The following is a 25396-nucleotide window of genomic DNA, read 5'->3' on the forward strand; positions in this document are numbered from 1 at the left end:
AGAGGATTTCATTTTGCCCCCATGTTCTGGAGATGTCTCAATCCTTTCTCCTAAAGGAGAACAGCAATAGTTGTTGCACTGCTCACACTCAAGGAACACTGGAAATGGAGAGAGACGGAGTTCCGAGAACTGCTCCCCTTCATCACTTTCTACGATAAATAAAGCAGGAGAGTCTGGGGGAGAGTCGGCTTGAGGGGATCCTGCTGAGGGAGATGGGCTGAGCTCCTCAAGGCAGTCCATGTACACTGAAGCAGGAGATAAACTGTCCTCTTCTTCATGGCCCTCGAAGACCTCTGCAAGGGAGGATACATTGTTGTCATATTCTGGGGATGGAGGAGGAGAAGGACTGTCTTCCCTCCTTGGGTGCTCCAAATACCATGGATCATTAGTGGGCTGGTTATCGTGGTAGGTCAGCCCAGTAGATTCGGCCGCAAGCCCTGGAAGTGTTCTCATCACAGGGGCATCATTCGTTAGCTGCCCCTGTGGTGTTAGGTCAATTGATGCACTGTACCCTGGCGTGATTGATAAAGGTCCAGTAGAATGATTGCAGCAGGGACCATGTTTTCTAATACACTGATCACAGAATGTAGCTGAACCAAGGTTCTGTGATGTAACTTTTTGAAGCCATGTTAGATCAGGCCTGCATCCTGCAAACATAAAACAGAATGAACTATAGTTAGGATACGTTTATTTTGCCCAAGCTAGTTTTTGCTTACAAAAATGCACAATGTTGTGAATGCATGCAATATTTTACAAAAAAACTAGTATGTTCATACTAGGACAGTCAACCTGATGTAAAATGATACTGGTTTATAGTGAAAGATTTGAAAAGCTTTGATAACATGGCGGCAAATGTGGACAAAATGCTTTTGAAAGGCAAAATAATATTATCAACTGATGGATTAGATTGCATGTAGCAGAAGAAAGCTACTGATATGTTACAACCATTACTTATTTTTCACATTATACTTTTTAACATTAGGCATAGATTTAATGCTGGCATGGTAACCGTCTCCACTCACTGTTTATGACATCTTTCCATGAAAACTACGAATGAGGAGATCATAATTAATGGCCTAGAAAAACTGTATCTATCATTTACAAATTGTGTTGAATTACGTGAATGTTACAAAGCAAAGCAAAACATGTAAAGGCAAAGCAAAAAAACAACAAGACCTATACAAAGAGATCAACGCTTGAAAAAAATAAAAACCATACTCTTCTTGCTTTTAGTTTAACACAATAGTTTACGTGAATCACAGAATGGTTTGGGGTACTACTACAACTACTGCTACTACACTGTAAAAGCCTGCTACTACTACACTGTAAAAGCCTGCTACTACTACACTGTAAAAGCCTGCTACTACTACACTGTAAAAGCCTACTACTGCTACTACACTGTAAAAGGCTACTACTACTACTACACTGTAAAAGCCTACTACTGCTACTACACTGTAAAAGCCTACTACTACTACTACACTGTAAAAGCCTACTACTGCTACTACACTGTAAAAGCCTGCTACTACTACACTGTAAAAGCCTACTACTGCTACTACACTGTAAAAGGCTACTACTACTACTACACTGTAAAAGCCTACTACTGCTACTACACTGTAAAAGCCTACTACTGCTACTACACTGTAAAAGGCTACTACTACTACTACACTGTAAAAGCCTACTACTACTACTACACTGTAAAAGCCTACTACTACTACTACTACACTGTAAAAGCCTACTACTACTACTACACTGTAAAAGCCTACTACTGCTACTACACTGTAAAAGGCTACTACTACTACTACACTGTAAAAGCCTACTACTACTACACTGTAAAAGCCTACTACTACTACACTGTAAAAGCCTACTACTACACTGTAAAAGCCTACTACTGCTACTACTACTAGTACTAGGCCAACACTACTGCTACTATTACTACTACTAATACTACTAACTAACTACTACACTACTGCTGCTGCTACTACTAATTATTACTAGCCTATTACTGCTGGGCCACCACTAATACCTGGCATACTCCCACCTCGCAGGTAGTCACTTCCACTTTTCTAGATTCAAATCCAGTCATAGTTTAATTTAAAGTTAACAAAATACTACCCAATTGAAAATAGGGAAATAACCTTACCTGGGCAATCCACCTTATGCAAATGAATGACAGGAATCATTCTTGAGAAGAATTCTCAGGAGTTGAGTACATCCATTTTGTTTTCGTTTTACTTTTCTTTTCTTTTGAGTCTCACCAAGCAGGCAAGTTCTAAGAACCTACCGGTGACATCACAATATTACTCTGTGACATCATCCTAACTGCAGAGTGCTGCCTTTCCAAGCAATCTGACCTGAATTAAATTACAGAATTACACAGTAAATAATGATCAAAAACAACACAAACCTTTTTTTGCTCATCATTGAAGTTTAGAATGTTGTGGAATATTGTGTGGAATGATGTAACACTAGATGGCAGTGTCATTTCATCCATTGGATGCTTTCTCATTTCAAAACAATATACAATAGTCACAGAATAAAGATATGTAACCTGATGCAGGACAAAACATTTGATTTCCATTAGATCTCCCAAACGTGGGTGATTCCAACAAAGTTCTGAGTAAAAATTATCACCCCTGTTTTTAAGCTTCCGATTTACATTTGATATTTTCTCCACTATAATTTCTCCACAGATATAGCACACATTCCAATGAGGTTACACACATCTAGTACTTCGAAGTCTCTAGGAAAACTGTTCCTTTTTCACAGTTTTTATAACAAAGAATTGACAATGATGCAGTACGCATCTTTGCTTAAAAATAACTGAAACTCTACGTACAATTTTGTTGACAATTGTGTTTCCACAATAATGTTATAGTCAAAGTTAGATACCAACTCTGGCCTTATGGTTTCTGCCCTGAGATTGGAAGGTTGGGGGTTTGATCCCCTGTCTAATCATACCAAAGAATGGAATCTGATGCCTCTCTGCTTGGCTCTCAACATTAAGGACATAGATTGGGGAGATTAATGTATTATTATTAGCTACTGCACATGCAGCAGCTACTCTTCCTGGGGTCCACATACAGAAGAGAACAGTTATAGACAAGAAGGTTACACTACATTTTAAAAATTAGGTTTATATAGGAAAGACAAAAATACTATGTACATACTAATATATATATATATATATATATATATATATATATATATATATATATTGTTATATACAGTACAGTTAAATTAGATATTTGGAAAGAAGAGAGGCGCTGTGATACAATATGTTTATCTGTTTTTAAAGCTAAACATGCCTTTTGGAAGTAAGGTCCTGTTACAGACTAGCTTCCTGTCCAGGGGGTATAATTCTACATCAAGCTGCCTCATGTCTCCTGCACCTATGGGCTGTTCTGGCTCGGACAAGGCTTAATTGTCCAAGTTTGTTTACTTAGTACAAATTTAGATAAAGATACAAAGCAGTGCAACAAGGTGGAATAAAGTAAGTCATTTGTAGGTACCATAGTTCCTAACTAGACACATCGATGCAATATTTGTTTTTATTTTTTACCCTGTCTAATCCCTGCCTTTTCTCCCCAATTTCGTGGTATCCAATTGTTAGTAGTTACTATCTTATGTCATCGCTACAACTCCCGTACGGGCTCGGGAGAGACAAAGGTTGAAAGCCATGCGTCCTCCAAAACACAACCCAACCAAGCCACACTACTTCTTAACACAGCGTGCATCCAACCCGGAAGCCAGCCGCACCAATGTGTCGGAGGAAACACCATGCACCTGGCGACGTGGTTAGCGTGCACTGCGCCTGGCCCACCTCAGGAGTCGTTAGTGCACGATGAGACAAGTATATCCCTACCGGCCAAACCCTCCTTAACCCAGACGACGCTAGGCCAATTGTACGTCGCCCCACGGACATCCCGGTCACGGCCGGCTGCGACAGAGCCTGGGCGCGAACCCAGAGTCTCTGGTGGCCCTAGACCACTGAGCCACCCGGGGGCCCGATGCAATATTCTTTTACGCCCAGCGCTCTCAAGACTCGGCCCATTGTTGAAAAAGCATCTGCACTCAAGCACAATAATCAACATAGAGATGAAGTTCATACACACAGTCTACTTGATTTGGATTTGTTAGTGTCCATGAAAGGCATCTCTTTAACTCTAATTGTCTCTGTCTTTTTTCACTCTCAGTCTGCTGCATGGTGAGCCCGAGCTCTCCTCCTCTCTTCTGGTCCAGAGGCAGCAGGCCTGGTCCAGAGTGAACCAGCTCCAGCACCAGACTACCCAGCTCTCCCTGTTCTTTCCCTGGCCCGGCCTGGCCCAACACAGGCAGGCTGCCCAACAGGCCCGGGCACTACTGGACCAGGCCACAGCCTTGGGGCCGGCCTTCTCTGCCTTGGGGGCCCAGAGAAAGGAGCTAGCCCAGCGCACCAAGGAACCCAATTGGGAGGACCCTTCCTGGGCTACACTAGAGGATTGCCAACCCGCCTTGGTCAAAAAGCTCCATGTGAGTAGGCTATGTTTTAAATATAAATTTAAAAAAAGGAGATTTCTGAAGTCAGTTGGATTGGTTGGATTAAAAATATATGTTTTTCTGTTGATTAATGTAAGAGATTTACAGTGCACAGTTGAAGTAAATGTCTAATTCAATTACAAAAACGGTATATATTTTATTGCTCGTTTGAATTTTCAGGGTATGTGTGTGAGTCTTGAGGGAGGCGTCCGTAACGAGGATCGCTGTGGCCAGCTGGTGCAGGAGTGCCGGCACACCTTGAACTCACTGCAGGAACGGATGCTGGGTATTGAGTCTCAGCCCAGAGACTCTAGTTTCCTGGAGACTGATACAGGGGCTGTGGAGGTGAGATGTATTAGTGTGATCACACTACACTACATACACACATATGCATACAACGCACGGACACACACAGCCTTATTTAAACTCATCCTTTCAGAAATATGTTTTCATTGCATTTTCCACTGTAAGAGCACTGCTGTTTGGTGAGATGTTTTGAAGAAACAACAGATCTGTCTGTCCCAGTAGGCTTTGCAGGAGGCCGTGGGCCACATGGAGAAAGACTTTGTGGAGCTCGAGACTCTTAAGGACATCCTGCTTGCCAGCTGCACCGCCAAGGGTCAGGCCACTCTGTCTCAAGAGGTCAAAGATCTCCAGGACCAGAAGGAGGAGTTAGAGAGGGGCGTCAGCTGGCTGGCTCAACTACAGGCTGAGGAGCAGGTAGCCCGACGAGACCAGCGAATCAGGGAGGAGGTTGACAACCTTCAGAGGGCCCTACAAGGCTTGGCTGACCGTTTGGGGGATGACCCAGAAACGACTGAAGGATTCACTGATATTAGGCAGCTCCAGCAGCGCTGGCACGTCCTACAGGTATTTCCTCCGGGATGAAGTTACCCATAGGTACAGATCTAGGTTCATCTTCCCCAATCCTAATCTTAACCTTTAGTGGGAAATTGTTTGTCACTGACCCAGGATCAGCTTCTAGGGGCAGTTTCACCCTACTTTTAGCACTCTCATGGTAGAAACATTGATAGAAAAATAAGGAATGGGCAAAGCCATCTATGGATTGTTTGAATCGTTTCCTATGAGTGGCGTATAACTATACTGAACAAAGATTTTACATAAGGAAATCAGTCTATTTAAATCATTCATTAGGCCCTATGGATTTCACATGACTGGGCAGGGGTGAGCCTTGGAGTTATAGACCCACCCACTTGGCATCCAGGCCCACCCACTGGAGAGTCAGGCCCAGCCAATCAGAATGAGTTTTTCCGCACAGAAGGGCCTTATTACAGACATAAATAATCCTCAGCACCTGTAGGTGAAGAAGCCGGATGTGGATGTCCTGGGCTGGTGTGGTTACAAGTGGTTTATGGTCATGAGGCCGGTTGGACATACTGCCAAATTCTCTAAAACAACATTGGAGGCAGCTTATGGTGGAGAAATGAACATTTAATTATCAGGCAACAGCTCTGGCGGACATTCCTGTAGTCAACAGGCCAATTGCACACTCAAAACTTGAGACATCTGTGTCATTGTGTTGTGTGACAAAACGGTTCATTTTAAAATGGCCTTTTATTGTCCCCAGTACAAAGTGCACTTGTGTAATGATCATGCCGTTTAATCAGCTTCTTGATATGTCACACCTATCAGGTGGATGGGTTATCTTGGCAATGTAGAAATGCTCACAAACAAATTTGTGCACCACATTTGAGAGAAATAAGGTTTCTGTGCGTATGGAAAATTTCAGGCATTTTTTATTTCAACTCATGTTGCGTTTATATTTTTGTTCAGTGTACTTATAACTACATCTGATAAATATAGGCTTTACAATTGACATGGTATAAGCTGGATAACTTAATTGTGCAGCATTTTGGAATACCCCACTGTTCTCCCGTCCATCACATACTTAGACAAACACACTTACTATCTCATGACTTGTTCAGGACTGTGACCAAAGCCTGAGGAAGCTTGCGGCACAGCTTCATCACCTGGAGAAAGCAGTAGGGTCAGAGGACACATATGGAGAATTTCAAAACAATGTGACTTTGGCTGTGGATTCAGTGGCCAAAGACTTAGACAGGTACCTATTAATATCTGTTCTGTAGCATTTTTTGAAAAATATGTTTTGGTACATGTGAGTTAATTAATGTATTATCTCTCTTTCTAAACCATTCTCCTTTTCTCTCTCCTCTCTTTCATTCCTCTCACTCTTATTCACCCCGCTCCCCTCTCTCTCTCCCCCCTCTCCCTTCCTTCTTTCTCCCTCTCTCAACCTATCCTCTCTGTCTTCGTAGCCTGTGTTTCTCTCTACATGAGCGAATGCAGCTTTTTTCAGGCGGCACAGCCCTTAGAATGTCTGGGGCGATCTGTGGACTGCAGCAGTGGAACCAGGCAGCACAGTCAAATCCCCGAAAGTCTGTACAGGTACTGTAGTACCTCTGTCCACCCACATCCATCCACCATCCCATTTTATTTGTGTAGAACCTTTTACAAATACATTTGTCACAATTAAAGTACTTACCAGGAACCTGGACCTAAATCCTAAAAGAGTTTTGCAGGGACATTAAATATTTGTATATTGTTTAGGTTTTCAACTTCTGCGAACAAGACAAACTTCTGCGAATCAGAAAGTCACTGCTGTTTTTACTGGACCAACCACATTGAGAGTAAAAAGCAATGTCTGTATGACATATGTTTTTGTCTCAATCATTAAAATGATTTAGGAATGAAAGTTTAAGATGTTATGCTGTACTCCCATCCATTTAAAATGTTCTGAAATCGCTGTTTTTTAAAAACCTTTTGCCACAAATGCATTTGGCATGTTGAACACAGCACAGAGTTTACTGAGGTTATTCAGAAATCACTAGTTGTTTTTTAGATGTTTTTCCACTAACGTAATTGTCATGTTGAACACAGAGGCCCGACTACCATGTAATATTAGCAAAGGGCACTTAAAGCGCACTTATACTCCATATGCCGGCCATCACAACAACACAGGTAGGAACCCCTGAGTGAGTTTTCTCCAATAGAGTTTCCACTTTGCTCTAATATCAGGGCCATTATCTTTGGATGTGCTCTGTCTCAACGGAAAAATAGGGGGTTTGTCATCTGGCTCCCCCGTTGGAAAATACTAGGCATATTAGTGATTCTAGATGAGGCATTTCTCAGAGGGGTTATTTTTTAAATTCCAAAGCACAGCAATCAGTCTCTGATTCAGAAGAGTTTGGTTAAATGCATTCAGTTGTGCAACTGACTAGGAATCCCCCTTTCCATAACATTAAGGGCATTTTCATCATAATCAACTTGGGTAGGCTAGCAGTTTTCAAAGGATTGAATTTGGTGTCCAAAGCCATTTCTGATCAGGCATAGATGTTAGCGCGACACATAGGCTTAGAGGACACTTTGAAGATGTATTAGTATATAGCCCCAAAATGGTATTTTTGCAATTATTTCATTACGAGTTTCAGTTAGATCCATGGTGACATTGTAATGCAGCAAAAGATTTTGAAACCAATGAGCACCCATTGCGGGGGAATTCCTTGTTCAGTCAAAACCAGTAATGAGTCTGCTTTCGTCATGCAGGAAGCAGCACCATACCAGTGTCTACATATGTGAAAATAGCAAATTTCTACGATTTGTAGTAAAAATAATAATAAATAAATAAAAGTTTGATGTCATCAAGAGTAGAAAATATTTCTAAAACAGGGATTTTCAAACACTGAGATTCGCGGTGACTCAGGGAGCAGGAAAATGACCCACTGTGACTAAACTTTTTGCATATTTTGAAAAAAAAAAAAATCAGTTCTTTGTTTTAATTCTACTCAATGATGTTATCGAGTAGGCCATATTTAGGACCTTTCTTCTTCTCTTTTTAACTATATCATGTAGAAATGGGCCATTTTCAAATATGTAGACACTGGTAGGTGCTGGAGATAATGAATGAGGATGAAAAGTTGTGGAATTTGGTGATGGCAGAGGGTAAGAGGAATAGAGAGGTCCAACTCGGTGGAAAATCTGTCTCCCCAGCAGGGTTAGTTTTTTTTCGCTTTTCACCAACCAAGCAAGGAATTTTTGTATGGAGGTCAATGAGATGTGTAAAATTTTGTCAACAAAAAAATGAATGGCATATTTGCTATTTAATTGATATTATAGAAGTTTCGTAATGCTTATGTTGTTACGAGTGTAGTGATATAAGTAGGACTCATGAAATCCTGGCAACTTTAAGAAAAAATACTTTACATCAGTGTTGTCTCAAGATGGCTATGCATATTCATGGACGAGCCTAGTAGCATAGCATCTCTCTCTATTGAATACAGGCAGTTGACGTCAACAACCCTCATCAAATATTTAAAAAAGGATTATAATAATGAGATGTATCCACCAATCCCAAGAAAGTATAGACTGGAGCTAGACAGCCTGCCGTGCCGCTTTGTGGATAACAACTCCCATTGTTAGGGCGGACATCTTGTCAGTATATCCATAATCTTTGGTGGTGGGCATGCCAATTATTTTCAGTGAGTTGGTTCCGTTCAGCTAAAAGAGCTGTTCATTTGGCACCTAAACGGCACTTCATACACACAGTCTACTTGATTTGGATTTGTTAGTGTCCATGAAAGGCATCTCTTTAACTCTAATTGTCTCTGTCTTTTTTCACTCTCAGTCTTATGCATGGTGAGCCCGAGCGCTTAAAAATTTACCTAAAATCATGAACAAAAATTGCAAATTTATAATGTTAAGCTTACAAAGTTGCCTGACAGTATGTCAGATCGTGATTAGTTTAAGTACATTTTTACCTTAAAGTTAATGGTCTGAAAAGAAAAGAAATTAATGCACTGCAAAAATGTGTGGACCAGAAAAAGTCTCTCTCCTCACTTTCTATTTTTCCTGCAGTGAGGAATTACAAAGAAAATACATCTTCAGATTTTTTAAAATGAATTTATCTGCAGATGTTCGTTGTCTGGAGCTCAAAAAGCAGTAGTAATAGTATGCAAATCAGGGAGCCAAATTAACAACTCTCTCAGATGTGATTCGGTTCTCGGCATTCTCGGCATTCTCGGCATTTAATATGGATTAAATTGGAGTACTACACACAATAATACACTGGAGTTGCTTACCATGACCTCATTGAATGTTCCCGAGTGCCTAGTTACAGTTTCAATTTAAATTGGCTTGAAAAACTATGGCAAGACTTGAAAATGTCTGTCTAGCAAGGAACAACCACCAACTAGACAGTGCTTAAAGAATTTCAAAAATAATAAGTGTGCAAAGCTCTTAGACTTACCTAAAAAGACTCACAGCTGTAATCACCACCACAGGTGCTTCAACAAAGTATTGACTCAGGGGTGTGAATACTTATGTAAATGAGATATTTCTGTATTTAATTCTCACTACATTTCTAAAAGCATGTTTTCACTTTGTCGTTATGGGGTATTGTGTGCAGGTGGGTGAATTAAAAAAATATTTAATCCATTTTGAATTCAGGCTTTATCACAACAAAATGTGGAATAAGTCAAGTGGTATGAATCGTTTCTGAAACTGTATATACAGATCATCTCTCTCAGATCACATCAAGTGGCTACTCGCACGGTCGAGCCTCCAAGCAGGGGGAAAGAAAATTCTTCTTCTGATGACAGTTGAACCAGAACAAATCCAACGCAGTCCTAATGGTGGTCGGGGATGAGGGACTAACAGTTAATCAAATTGGTTTACTCAGACCGTTAAACTACCTTTTAAAAACAATAAAACAATAAAATAGCCATCTTGCTAGCTCACGTAGTTTGCAGTGTTGCCCTCTCCTCACATGTCGGGCTGTTCTCTAACAACTGTCCGTCTCCAAAATATGTCCAACATGCAACACAATAACTACATCAGTCCGTGCTAGAAAAGCTAAAAGCAACTAGGAGGTTACATGCAGTTTTGCTAACATCAGGGAAATGTTAACAAATGGGAAATCAAGGGACAATGCTAAATCATGCTAGTTACTTCCTGTAGCAAAAGTCAATAGAGTAATGTGGATGCTCTCTATGCATAGACAACTCAAGGTAAGATGAATTTGACCCAAACATCAAGATTAGATTGATTAACCCTATAATCCCTCACAGGCTACACTAAACAATGGGAAGCAACTCCAAGGGACGCTACGTGAGGCGCTGTCACAGCTAGACTTCCTATTGGACTGTGTCGGAAGGGAGCGCGTGGAGCAGTTCGAGAGAAGGGCTGGACAGGCCCTTAGCAACAGTGCAGCTCTCCTCACAGCCCTAGCCCAATCCCAGGTGAGCTATCTAATAAAAACAACAAAACTCAAAAAATAAGTAGATTGAACGAATACACAATTATCGAATGCAGAAATCTTACTTTTGCAATATGAGTTGGCTTGTTGAAAGGCGTTTTAGGCCTAGTTTCAGAATGTATGAAACCCTATGATGATAGAAAATATGACTATCAGTAGGTGAAACTGGAGCATTTCAACCAGGTGTAAAAGTTAACTTATATTTTGATTGGAACATCCCTTAACGTTAATATGATCCCTTTATGGAATCTTATATGTATCTTCAAACCATTTCTAATGAATGTATGCATCTTTAGGTGTCCCTAGTGAGCACAGAGGTGGATGGAGACAATAAGATACCAAGCAACACACCTGGCAAAGCGCCATCTTGCAGCGAGACATCCCTTTTGTCACAACCTGTAGAGGAAGTGACTCCAGGAGGGATCAAACCTCTTCAGGCTAATATTGACTCAACAAAAGATCCGGAAAAAGAGCAGGCTGAAAGCAGAGTGCAAAGCAAAAGAGCCGTTACCAGAGGAACAATGGATGCTGTTAAAGAACCGACCAAGAAAGTGATGAGCGACACTGAACAAAGAGCAGAGGACAAAGAATACGGCAGAGACTCATTGAAGGACTGGAGCATCCAGCCAGCAGAGAGAATGGTCACAGGCATGGAGGATGGGGAGAGTCAAATACAAATTCCCATGGGAGAAACCTTAACCCAAACTCCCATCACCAGCGTTGATATCTCCGCCACTGTGGTGGTGCCAGAGACCCCGGGCACTAGCCAATGTGGGGCTACTGTAACAGAGATAACACCTCACCATATAGAACCAATGGATCAAGAGGGAACCTCATCTCCGACTCCGCACAAAGTGTTCACCATCGTCCTGGACACAGACCTCGAACGACAACAACTTGATGGCATGTCTATGGCCAACGCTCTCCAAAGCAGACCAGGTTACGATGGCAACAATGATATTGTACATACAGACTCGCCTCAACATGGCGACAGTGAGATTCCGGCTACTGAGTCACATGACTATGCAAACACTGCGGTTGTATGCTCTGGATCGGTCGGAGGAGGTCAAGAGTCTTCAGTACCAGATAAAGGCGCTCAACTCACTTACACTTTTGCTGTTGTCAAACAGAGTGACCAGGCAAAACAAGATTTGACTGAGCCTCCCCAAAAAGTGGCCACCATTTTCTTGAACACAGCTGTTGCACCTGCTGGGAAAGTTATTGTTCAGGAAGCTGAGACTCTACATCGTGAAGTCACTTCCTCGACCAAAGCTGAATTGGGCATTAAAAGCAGTGTGGGGCTAGGGACAGATCCACAGTCGGACCCTGTAACACATCTCATGCTGCATCCAGAAAGAAAGCAGCTAGAGACGCATGCAAGACCCACAGACAAATCACAGTCAGATAACAAAACACAACGCACAGAGTCTAGAGACTGCACTGAGACAAAGAAAGTATTTACAATTGTTTTGGACATGGAGCAACCTCCGTCTCAGTCCAAGGACATTAAAACCAGGGAGCCTCCTTGTGGTAATGGCTCAGATACATTTAGCTCTGGTGACTTTCCTTCAAAACTGACTGATAGTTCTGTCACTGGGAACACCAAGAATACAGATGGCGGGCGGCGCGTCAAGTCAAAGCACAGGGGGCGGAGGAGGGCTGATTTTAGGAACTCAGCGTCCAAGGGCCCCAAAGTGAAGAGTTCCAAGGGCCCCTCTGTTTCAAAGAACACGGAATCAGAGTGGGAGCAATCGCAGGGCCCCAAAACAAAAGGTCTGAAATCAAAAGGCCCCGAATCAGGGCTCACAGAGTCTAAGTCCGCTGAATTGGCGCACACCGAGTCCGAGTCACAGAGACACACTGATAACTCTGAGAAGACTGAACCAGGAAGTGTTGATGATGACACAAACACTAAAGATGCCAGACAGACAGAAATGACAGCCAGCCAAATAGCTGTAAACACAGGAGCCTCAGACATCACCTGTACTGCAGACAGCAAAGATAACAGACAGACTGTGAGCAAAGACACTGGAAACATAGACACTGACATGCTACAGGTGAATGATCTCACACAGACAGATGTCAGTCAGACAGATGCCACAAGAGACAATACACAGTTGTCATACGCACCTTCACCAGCATATGTAGCCACAGAGACGGAGCCCAGAGAGGGGACAGAAAGGACAGCTCCACAGGAACAGGTAAGGGAAATGTCTCTCTCACCCACATATGTTCTCCTCAGGGACAAGTTTTTTAAAGCATTTGGAGTAGTAAGAGTATGACAGCCCAGAGGTTACACATTAAATTTGATAAACTTTAAGCCTGTAGATTCAGGTTGAGAGGGGGTTGTACACTCAAGTCAAGCACTGGTACATGTAGTTAATGGCTGTCTTTCCCTGAGGGGATTTGACCTTTCAAGGCTCTTTGTTTCGCCCAAGATCCAACAATGTTAAGTGATGTTATTACGAGTGAATTGGAATGGTCAGGCCAGGAGTAGCCTGTTCGTGTGGCATTTAAAGGTCACACCTTGGCTCAAATTAAAATTGGAGGAATTTGACTCATCATACAGTGGCCCCTCCACTTCCAGAGTAGGAATTTACTCCCCTACTGCCTGATGACTGAGGCTTTACTGAGGGCTATATGAAGGGAGAGTAATCAGGGTATGGCCTTCCAGAGGACACCGTCTCCGACCATGCCCCCCAATTTACATCCCAGGTATGGAGAGCCTACATGGAGAAGTTGGGGGTCACGGTCAGCCTCAATTCCGGGTACCGGTCTCAGTCTAAAGGGCCAGTAGAGAGGACCAACCAGGAGCTGGGGAGGTTCCTAAGGAGTCACTGCCAGGACCGGCAGGGGGAGTGGGCCCGGTTCCTTCTATGGACGGGATATGCCCAGAACTCACGTTGCATAGATGGATTTTATAGTGCGATTGATATCTGGGTGTCCAGTGGCGAGGGATGTGTGTACCCAGGTAAACAGATGATTCCTCGCCTCCGTGGGGACGTAGATGCACTCAGGAGGGCAGGTAGCAGGTTCCCTCTCCAGAGCCTGGCGGATGTCCACATCTATGTTCCAAAACACAGGGTCAACAATATGTGAGGACGGAATGATGGGCAGGAGGGCACTCACAGGACTCTCAACCGACAGGAACCACAGGTTAAGGGAAAGCATGTCTTCCGACACCCGGGTGCCCAAGTGGTGATTTTCATCATTGACCAGGAGATGGTGAGGTCATGACGTTCGAGCCACAGAAAGCCGAGAATTACTTTGTGTACAGGAGCAGTGATGAGGAAGGGAAAGCTTTCTTGGTGCATGGGTCCGACGGTGAGGGTGAAGGGTGCGTGATAGTGCTGGATCCTAATGGTTGTTGATCCAGGGCTTGGACCAGAATAGGAGAGGAGAACGAGAGGTCACTAGAGCTGTAGAAACAACACCTGAGAGACAGCCAGCCAGTGAAATGGAACACAGGAAAGCTTTGGCAGAAAACAATGAAGGAATACTCATGCCTACCCTGGGAGCCAGATGATCATGAGCCCCAGAGGACTTCGGGTTGAGAAGCACCGGACACCGTTGGAGCTGGTGCCTCTCCTGGCCAAAATAGGGACACAGCCCCAGCTACCTCCGGCGATGTTGCTCTGCTGTGGGGAGGTGTGTGACCCCTATTTCCATGGGTTCAGGCTCTGCCTCAAGACGGCCAAAAGAGTAGAGCAAGGTGCGAGGGGCGCTCCGGCGTTCCCAAAGAAGGTTGTCCAGACAGGTGGCCATCGCGATGAGCGCATCCAGGGAAAGGTTGTCGTCTCGGCACGCCAACTCCATCTGGACCTCCTCGCGCATTCTTCTTTGTTGGAGGCTGCCACGGTCCGAAAGGTGAGGGCGTATTCCGCAGCTGTCTGGGCACCCTGCCACAGTTGGAGAAGTCACTCACCTCCCTCTCTGCCCTCTGAGGAATGGTTGAAGACTGCCCTGAACAGAGCCATGAACCCCTCCTCTCCTCTCTCCCAGAAGGCCGTAGCCCACTCGGTGGTGGAGGCTCCCATCTGAGGAGCGAAATAGAGGGAGCACTGGAGTAGGAAGCCACTGCATTTGGATCGAGTCCCGTCATATTTGTCAGGGAGGGACAGTTGGGCATCGCTGACCTGGGCGGACTGCTAGGTAGGCTAGGGGACTGGCTCTCTGGGATGGCTAGTGGTAGGAGGCCCTCCGCTAGTTGGAGGTGAATCCTCTCGGGTGGTGTCGAGACGGTGGAGGACTTGGAGGACCTTATCCATAGCCGCACCCAGTTGCGTCAGCTGATCGTGGCGTTTGGGAATTAGGTGTCCTTGTTCGTCGACTGTCTGGGAGATGTCCTTATTTTCTACTGCGGCAGTATTCTGTGACTTATACGCAGGAAGTCAGGTGCAGAATGCAAGTTTAATAATAATAATCATCATCATCATCATCATCTTGACGGTAATACAAAACATGAGACGCGTGCTGAACATACCCAAAACCAATACTGCCTGATGACTAAGGCTTACTAAGGGCTTTATGAAGGGAGAGTAATCAGGGTGGTGATGAAGTCCAGGTGTGCTTAATGATGGGGAGCAGTTGTGTGCAGTGATGGTTGCCAGGTGTGCGCAACATGGGTTGCCAGGACCAATGGTTAGTAGACCTGCGATGTCTAGTGCCAGAGTGGGGGAGCAGGAATAGATGTGACAATACAGCTTTTCATGCTTTTATTTTACATGTAGCATAACAGAAAATCTAAGTCGCTCTGGATAAGAGCGTCTGCTAAATGACTTAAATGTAAATGTAAATGTAATTAAGTAGTTTTCTACCTAAAATGTTTGTGTTGTAAATATGCTTTCATTATAGAGCTGAATTTCGAGCTTCTGACAATTTTAAGTAAATCTAGACTTTATGTTGATCCATCTACCTCAATGCTTGTTCGAAGTCCACAAAGATTAAAATAAATGTATAATCAGGGACCTGCAATGCTGCCATTAGTCTGCTGTTAAAGCTGCTATCCTTAATTTGAAAAACAACACAACAACAACACCGGCACTTGGTTTGCTAGCTATAATGCAGAAGGATGGGCCTTTAGAAATGTAACCACTCTCAAAATCATAGATGGAGCTATAGATGCAAGGACCGATCCTCCATTAAATAGTTTTAAACATATTTTAAAGCTTTACATTGTTTGTTTGCAAAGATATTGCTTTCAAGCAGTGCAGTAAAAAAAACTCCTTATAGTTAGAGCATTGAACTAAGCTCATGAGGCATTTCTAAGTGATATTACTTGTGAAAATAAATGGTATATGTCATTAATCTAAATGATCAGAAATGGCTGCAAATATCACAGATTGGGCCTTTAATGTGTATCCAAGTCAAGAGCCCTGCTGACTCAGTGTAGGGAAGTATAGTGGTGATACATCATTGGTTGCTTTACCTGGAGCCCTGGGCTTGTGTTTATAAAGACTGCTGAGCTAACACCAGGTCCCTCCTGTGGACATAATCATATTTATTTTGATCTAAAAGGCTAAAGTGGGTCCTAGATAAGTACTCCTAAACAGAGGAATATGGCCCCTGCACTCCTAATCTGAGGAATATGTCCTCTGCACTCCTAATCTGAGGAATATGGCCCCTGCACTCCTACTCTGTCACTTTATGAATACGGACCCTGGGTGGGATAACCTTAGTACCTATAACCTGCAATATAAAGCACATCCTCCCCTATATTACTGCTTAATAGTGTTCCTGCTCTACTGTTGTTTTGAAATGTTGAGAGAGAGATTTTATGCAAGTATCAGCTTGCCCTGTCACCTGTCGGTTTGACCACTCCCTTTAAGCATAGCCTAGCACTTCACTTTGTGAGGAATAAGTTATTTACACCACTCAGTGATGACTTCACCTCACGCTAGCCCTGTAGCTCTCGATATATCAACCACACTCCTACTCCCTGACTAGTTCCTGCTGTATCATGTTTCCCCCGTTCTAAGCCCAATGACACTGATCTAACAGGATTAGCTGGAGTCTACACCAAATAGTTTTCACCAATTGTGTTGTGTCAGATAAGTGATTCCTTCAAGAGAGGAAGTAAAGAGAGACGCGGTGTTAAACTATTGGAACAGAGCCCTGGTTTCCCTCGGGGCAAGGCCCAGCTCCTTACTCGGTCACATTCCTGCTCTAATAGATGCGCTGACTCGGTGGGGCAGAGAGGAACGGAGTTCTTGTCAGAAATACCCGACAGGAGAGCAGGAGAATCCACCGTCCCATTGCCGTCATGTTCCCACAGATGCAGGGGGGGAGTGAAGTCAAGAGGAGGACCTCGGTCCATACTGGGGGGCTGCTATCCGATGCCGTGGCGAAGGAGGAGAGAGTTGGGGGAGCAGTGTGCCCGGAGGTCCCGTGCCACAGGTCCACTATGCAAGGCATCCTCTCTAAGGTCCAAGGGTTGGTGGAGAGGAAGGACATCATCACGGTGAGTGTTAGGGAGTTTCATTGCACGGCCGACCATGAGATTCGAACTTGTGTTCATAACAATAATACTCACCCGACCACAATCAGTAATTCTCAACAGCAATACTCAGCCAAGCCAACAGTGTGTGAACTGAGACAGTAGGCTATTAGAGCTCAGGGAAGGTAAGGTGGCGTCAACATGGGATATGGTTTACTGTGCATTGCAGGAGTTTGTTTCCAAGGAACCCAACTTGTTTTTCAAGAGGATAATGACATTCAAAATAAGAACCTGAGAAAACCTCTTTAAGAATACAAGCAATAAAAACATCTACAATTTAGTTAGTATCTTATGTGCGTATCAATATGAGACATAAAAATTGCTAAAATGATATTTCAACATTTTCTCGACCACAGATAAAATAAGTTGTGGCTCTATCCACACAATAATTGCAATTCAGTCAACTGCATGGATCAGTGAACAGATAAACAAACATGTGGCATGGGCCTTGATGATGCTGTATTCCCAAGGCTTTGGGGTGAAGTTTCCTAATCTTAACCATTAGTGGCAAAAATGCTAAACTGACCCAAGATCAGTGTCTAGGGGAAACTTCATGCTACTCCATTCCCAAGATGCCTGTGGCAGGAAGCTTTACAGGAAGGAGCCAATGATATTTCCTGTGCAGCCATGGAGATTTCTCAGTAACGGCACATCTCGCTTTAGAATCAGCAAACGATTATGTCCCCCCAGCACCACACCCGTCCCATACCAGACCTGGGTCAAATATGTGTGTCAAATACTTGGAGCTTGGTATTTTCACTTTTGGGATTATTCCATTGTTTCCATTGTACCAGGTAAACTGAATTGAGTATAGCTCAAGTATTTGACATCCAACCCAGGTCTGGTTGTACACACCAGGGTTGTGTTCATTAGGACATGCAGCAGAAAATGCTTTCAAAAGTTTTGCAGTGGAACATGTGCATTTCTTATTAAACAAATCAAGATTGTCCTTCCCTGTTTCAGTCTGTTTTCTTCTGTTTGGTCCATGAACATGTCCCATTACTGTATTTACTCTGTGCTGTTGTGTTGAAGGGAGGCCAGTGGATGGATGCGGCTTGGTACCTGCAGCCTTCGCCTAGAAAGCCAGAGATCCAAATAGGGCGCACTGTCCTTAGGGTTCTAGGATGCCGCTACCAGCCAGCCCAGCTCAACCTTGCCAACATGGCCCGGCAACTGGCGGAGGCTGAGGTGGGAGACTGTTCTTTTTTAATGAACAATTTTCCCTTTCAAGAACATAGACATTTGAAAATACACATTTACAAGTGTCAGATTGGCCATCATATATACAAACAGAGGACAAAACTGTCATTTAATGGGCTTCACACCCCGAACTGATATCACTGTGTTAAATGCTTTTACAGAAGGAAAGCTTTATTTGGGATTCCACTGAAGACATTTCATTTTCTGCCCTGTATGCATATGTATTGTTTTTTGTCACTCTAGCCAACTGGCACATTATAATGATATTTCAACAATCCTCTCATTTATTTAACCTTTACAGTTCTTTCATATCAATGTCAACAAGAATGTATAATGAGACAAGGAGAGGAAGCTATGTCTAACTTTTCAAGTACATTATCACCCTTCTTGGCTTTTGTGTAAGTGTAGAGTGTTTGATAAATACACATGCTATGTGCCGAGCCCATGGTCTAGTGGAACCCCCCTCAGCTACACACACATGCTCTCCTTACTGAAGGTCATGGTTCAATCCCCACTCCAACCATTCATACCGTTTCTTACACCTGCCTGTCTTCCCTCTGTGATTTCAATACTGTAAAAAATTGCTTATTTTTTTAACAGATTATATTTTTTTATGGGTCCCAGCCCCCTGGATACCAAACTGAGTGTGTCCCCGTGATCCCCTTTTTTTCAGGACTGCAGACGCTACGTGCTTGAGCAGGTGGCTGCAATAAACCATGTGGTCGGTGACCCAGAGGACGCAACAAATCTGGAGGGGCGATGGAGTGCAGCCCTGTTGGATGCCTCGGCCACAGTTCAGGTCAAAGAGGCTCAGCTCCACCTGGTCACACAGTACCACAGGCAGACTCAGGCCATCCGGAGCATTCTGGAGAGATGGACAAGCGATATGGATGAGCTACAATTGTGAGTCCACGCACTTGCATTGTCCGGGCTACTATTCTTGTGCATAATATTGTATTTATGCATCTTTAGGCCTCTGTGTTCCTTTAACGTGTACAGTTGATTTAGAATATCATTGATCAGAAATTTGTATTTGACCAAGATATGCACTAACACTTATTCACTCTTTGTCTATTCCTGGGGATCTAACAGGGACACCCGAAGCAGTGCGCTTCAGGCTGAAAAACTACATACTCTGTTATGTAACATTGAACAGCAGAAGGGCATGATGGGGGAGCTGCTCCAGGTGTGTTGCCAGGTGTCTGCCCACCTGAGTGAAGTCGAGGGGTCAGGGGCACTCCTCGCTCAGCTAGGGGATCTGCAGGAGGAGTGGAGGCTTTTGGAGGGTACCGGGAATAGAGGCCTGAGGCATGCCTCAATTGGTTCTTCTCAGTCCTCTATCCTTCTACAAAAGGCTGAGCAGCTGCATTGCAAGCTTGAGACTCTTCAGAAGTCCATCACCCTCTTACAGTCCTCTCAATTGCAGCATGACACTCACAAAGCTTTAGAGCTGACCTTTATTACTGCTGACTTGAAAGCCTTCAACCAGCAGTACCTACACCTGCTTGGGCAATCAGAGGATTTTACCCACTTTTCTCTTGGGCAGAAGGAGAAGGAGGATGTGGAGTGTACTCTTCAGAGCTTGAGCTCCTTACTTACCTCCACTCAGAGGTTGCTCTCTGCTCAGTCATACTCTATAGCAAAACCCTCCTTGGCTAAAATCATTAAGCAAATGCAGGACTTGATTATCTGGGCCAAGCAGGCGGAAAACCACATCTCAGCAGGTGAAAATGTAGCACTCTTCCCTGAAGAGGCCCGTCTCCAAATTGCCAGCATGAGGAAGCTTCAATCTGAGATTTTGGCAAGGCGTTCCAGGGTGCACTACAAAGTTGAGGACCTGAAAGAACTGATGTCGGATGAGGGGGAAATTGACAAAGTGCTGTCATCAATGAAGACCTTGAAGGACCTCTACGAAACAGTCTCAGATAACTCTGCTCGTATTCTGAAGGAAATGGAGGCTGTTTTGGAGGAAAGAGAGAAGATGCTGGTCCAGATCTCAAAAGTGAACACCTGGCTAGCAGTGGCACACCATGAGAGAGAGGTCACCACAGATGTAGAGAATGTGTCCAAAGACACCATCCCAGATCTGGAAAGCAAGCTGCAGTTTCACATGGGTGCCATCAAGGAAGCAGAAAGACAGATGGCTGTCACAGATGCCCTTTTGGAGATCTGCATGGAGGTCTCTTCGGGGTTGAGTCCAGCAGAGAGCCACTTTCTTGTCAACAGGCTCACAGGCCTCCGGACCGAGGTGGACAGAATGGTGGCCCACGAGAAAGCAGCTCAATGGGAGTTGGAGGAACTGCTTCACACCCGGACTTCTTCGGCCGAGGAACTGGCGGCTGTCCAGGTGAGCGTGCAACAGATATGGGCCGACCTGGAGAGGCAGAGGTTCCCAGTGACAAAGGACTCCCTATCTGCCATAGAGCCCTTGACGCACATGCTCCTGGAGCACCAATGTCAGATCCAGGAACTCCAGTACTGCCAAGAGGACCAGAAAAGTGCCCTCTTGCGTACCATTGGCGAACTGCAGGAGAAGGTGAAAACTCTCCACCACCACGCCCTGGAACACGAGAAGTACCTGACCTACCGGCAGCACATGGAAGACTCCAGGGAGGTGGCAAAGGAGCGTGCTCAGTGCTCCAAAGACAAGAGAGTCAGCGTGGGGGAAAGGTTCAGTCTTTGCCAGGCTCTTCTGGTGGAACTTCCGCTGGTGAAGACCCAGTGCCAGGATGCTTCCGACCAGCTTGAGGCCATCGCCCAAGACCTGCACCTATCGGATAGGATGTTGCTCCTGTCGGAGAGGCAGAGGATCCGGCGAACTGTTGAAAACCTAGCCTCCTGGGAGATTGCCATCACTGACGACGTCAAAAACCTAGAGGGAAAGCTTCTGGAGGGTCTCAAATTCTGCACTGAGCTTCCTGCCATGATGGACCTTCTTCAACAGGTCAGGCAGGAGCTGACGGAATTTGACCCGGTGAAGCCAGACGTGAGGGCCGTCAACATAGCGCTGCGGAGGTGCTGGGTAATCTGGAGGAACGTAGAGTCTGTCATGCGGGTGTTGGAAGCTTTGAGGCAGAGAGAGCAAGTGGAGATGAGCCAGTGTGGGGAGCTGCACACCCTGAGGAATGACATTGTGCAGAAGTGCCACGCATATATGGTAAGTTCAGTGGGCTCATTACATTACAATTGTTATAATTCGCAATTTCAGCTACGGTGTGTATTACATTTCAAAAAATATGCATGAAATTTGAGTTGGTTGACGTGATAAACACTATCAAACGGATTGTTTGGATCCTAGATGCTTATTGGACAAGCAGCGTTCCAAGCCTGCTAACAGTTCCATCTGAATTATCACTGCACCTCCATAAGAATATCATCATGTTCATGTTGCTGTTCAAGTCATTGCTTGAATTCATCTCAACTCATACATTATTTCCCCTTGCTTCTAGAGTACTATTTCGTCTCTAACAGTGGGGTTTAATATAAGCCTTGCTGTCTGCCTGTCCGGCCATGGAAACAATGTTTCACTTTTGAAATGCTATCTCCCCTGTACCATAGAGAGTGAACGGTGCCCAGACGAGACAATTAACTGAATTGGTGTATTACAACAATTTATCCCTCAAACATTTTCCTTAACTTCTATTGGAACTGACTTTAATGTTGTTTGTGTAATAAGATTCAACCACACATGTTGTATTGTATTGTGGTAGACTTCAAATGAAATTCTTGCCTGAATTCTTAATAATCTTGTATATGTCCTGTAGGAGAATTTGTCCCATGCTCGGGAAGCCCTGAAGGATTACCACTGGGCTGCCCAAGGAGTGGTAACCTTCCTCCTCGAAGCCGAGGCCATGTTCCTGGCACCTCCAGGCGAATTTGTGGACTGCACAGAGGAGCAATGGCACACCCAAGAGCCCCAAGCCTCCCTGGGGGAGAGCCTCCAGGCGCAAATCAGCCATCTCCTGGAGCTGGCACCCCAGCAGGCCTGTCTCTCTTTCCCCCAGAGCGAACAGCTCCACATCCAGGTCCTGAGCCACCTTTTGGTGGAGAGGGCCACACTCGAGGCCCAGGTTGAGCTCAGGACAGAGGCCTTGCAGAGGTAGGCCAAAGGTTACACACTCATTCACCAAAGGTTACACATGGCTTTTGGTCCTTACTGTTTTGGTCACATTCTAAAAACACATTAACACTAAATGTTATCGTACAAAGAAGCTTGATGAACATTAGATGCTGAACATTGGTCACCAAATAGGCATGCATTGTCAACCTTTCTTAAGCCATTACATTTTTGGGGGAATGTGAGATGCTGTGTGCCACTGATGTATTTATTTATTTACCAGGTTAGTCTCATTGAGATGAATAATCTATTTTACAAGAGAGACCTGGCCAAAATAGCAGCACCCAAAGTTGCAGACACATTTACAACAAAAAAACACAAAGCATTACAGTTTAGAAAACATCAACTTACACATTGAACAGCGCTGGGACCACTTATATCAGGGGTAATCAACTAAATTAGGCAGGTTGCTGAGCGGGTGCTGAGCGGATTGGAACAGAATAGTTATAATTCGTACACTGCACGTTGACCAGAGTTTAGCACTCCGAGACCCATGTCTCTAGTCTCTGCAGAAATGGAATGTTGGTGTAATCGAGACAAATAGGTTCAGCAGTCTAATAAATAGAATTTTAGTGCCTTGTTACTTTTCCCTCTGTTCACCCTTGTTTGATGAGAACTAAATTAATGCCTGGATGAGAATGCAGCTCATGTCTATGAATTTTATGTTGCATTGAATCAAATAAGATTAGAGAGTTACAGATCCGGGAACTTTGTATGTAAATTAGCTTCTAACACTGGCACATTTACATTGATGTAAAACAGACATGTTGATTTATGTGCATGTAAAAGAGTACAGTAGAATCAAACCAAATCCGAATTGTCCATCCAGAGTACAAATGAGCCTTTAGCTTCACAATTGCTTAAAAACATGAAAATGTACACAACATTAAAACCAGGCAATTTTCAGTTACCGTGTTTGTTTTGTATCTATTCCATAGGTGTGCAGACAGACAAAGCCTCCACAAGAAGTGTCATGAGGAGGTATGGCATATCCTGAAGAAAAACGAATCAAGGCTCTCCGAGTGTGCCACCCAGGAAGTGACATCCTACGCCAACTGTGCTGACCAACAGGATAGAGCCAAGGTGTGTTAAGTGCTGTGCGTCGGTGGTTTTTCTCAGAGTTTGTTCCTACTAGGGAATTTTTCCTTGCCTCTGTTCTCCTGCTTACGTTTCGGGTGTACAGTCCAGGTTACTGTAAAGCACTTGTTTTTTTTAAAGCATGCAATTCAAGCTTCATTTAGACAGTTTAGATATCAAGGGGATACTGAGGTGGAGACTGGGAAAAAGGTAGAGGGGAGGATTTAACCCCAGTATCTGGCAGTGAGCTACATGTGTGTTACCACTACACCACTGCTCTGCCACACCACAGCTTTGCTGCACTACAAAGCACTTTGTGACACATGTTGTAAAAGAAAGGGATATATTCTGTATACAATACATTTGATTGATTCATCTCTTCATGTGAAGACCCTGTCGGAGGAGGTGCTGTCTATAGCTGGCAAGCTGGAGGAGCTGAGGGTGGTGTGTCCACTGCGGGGGTGCTGTGTGGGCACCGAGGGGGCACAGGGTGCCCTCTGGAGGCGCTGGGCGGCACTGCGGTGCGGCATCAGCCTCCTCCGGACACGCTTGGAGCAGAGAGGGGCGGAGTGGAGGGACGTCACCAAGAGCGTGAGTCATGTGACTGAACTATCTTCAGTGAACTGCTCCTTTAATGGTCATAATGTAATATAGTATATGGTATATTACATATAAATACATACATTTTTGGGCGATGCCATCACCTTTCTTTGCTGCACGACATGATTCACCCGGATGACCACTCCATTAAATAGAAGCCTTTTAGTAGACCCGGCGCATGAGTAGCATATTTAGTATACAAGTATACACACGTGTATTATAAAGGTGATCATTCTTACCATCATAACAGCACATGGCTCAAAACAGTTTTTTGTATAAGCAAATGATATATTCATAATACATTGTTGATCCACAAAGTGTAGGGCTTTGGAAATACCTTGTTTGTTTTTGTACGAAAGTATGTGTAGTAGTATTGTACGCCCATGTGTAAATATACAGTGTCTTCGGAAATTATTCAGACCCCTTGACTTTTTCCACATTTTGTTATGTTACAGCCTTTTTCGAAAATGTATTAAATAAATACAAATCCTCAGCAATCTACACACAATACCCCATAATGACAAAGCAAAACAGGTTTTTAGAAATGTTTGCAAATTGATTAAAAATGAAAAACAGAAATACCTTATTAACATAAGAATTCAGACCCTTTTCTATGAGACTCAGAATTGAGCTCAGGTGCATCCTGTTTCCATTGATCATCCTTGAGATGTTTCTACAACTGGGTTGGAGTCTATCTGTGGTAAATTAAATTGATTGGACATGATTTGTAAAGGTACACACCTGTCTATATAAGGTCCTTCAGTTGACAATGCATGTCAGAGCAAAAACCAAGCCATGAAGTCGAAGGAATTATCCGTAGAGTGCAGAGACAGGATTGTGTCGAGGCGCAGATCTGGGGAAGGGGACCAAAACATTTCTGCAGCATTGAAGGTTCCAATGAACACAGTGGCCTCCATCATTCTTAAATGGAATAAGTTTGGAACCGCCACGACTCTTCCTAGAGCTGGCTGCCCGGCCAAACTGAGCAGTCGGGGGAGAAGGGCCTTGTTCAGGGAGGTGACCAAGAACCTGATGGTCACTCTGACAGAGCTCTAGAGTACCTCTATGGAGATGGGAGAACCTTCCAGAAGGACCACCA

General features: G+C 44.1%; 1 protein-coding gene across 1 annotated transcript in view; it reads left to right on the forward strand.

The window, feature by feature from the left end:
• The window catches only part of LOC115107488 (nesprin-2-like), a 217424-nt gene that overhangs the window by 60349 nt on the left and 131679 nt on the right, over nt 1-25396 (forward strand). The window contains exons 41-54 of the mRNA XM_065008488.1: nt 4194-4509; nt 4696-4860; nt 5044-5385; nt 6462-6598; nt 6813-6942; nt 10620-10790; nt 11104-13008; nt 17082-17267; nt 18336-18491; nt 19177-19406; nt 19596-21660; nt 22268-22602; nt 23559-23703; nt 24088-24288. Coding sequence (XP_064864560.1) covers nt 4194-4509; nt 4696-4860; nt 5044-5385; nt 6462-6598; nt 6813-6942; nt 10620-10790; nt 11104-13008; nt 17082-17267; nt 18336-18491; nt 19177-19406; nt 19596-21660; nt 22268-22602; nt 23559-23703; nt 24088-24288 — 6484 coding nt within the window. The remainder of the gene's footprint in view (nt 1-4193; nt 4510-4695; nt 4861-5043; nt 5386-6461; nt 6599-6812; nt 6943-10619; nt 10791-11103; nt 13009-17081; nt 17268-18335; nt 18492-19176; nt 19407-19595; nt 21661-22267; nt 22603-23558; nt 23704-24087; nt 24289-25396) is intronic.

Source organism: Oncorhynchus nerka, linkage group LG24 (genome assembly GCF_034236695.1).
Source record: "Oncorhynchus nerka isolate Pitt River linkage group LG24, Oner_Uvic_2.0, whole genome shotgun sequence".
NCBI lineage: Eukaryota > Metazoa > Chordata > Actinopteri > Salmoniformes > Salmonidae > Oncorhynchus > Oncorhynchus nerka.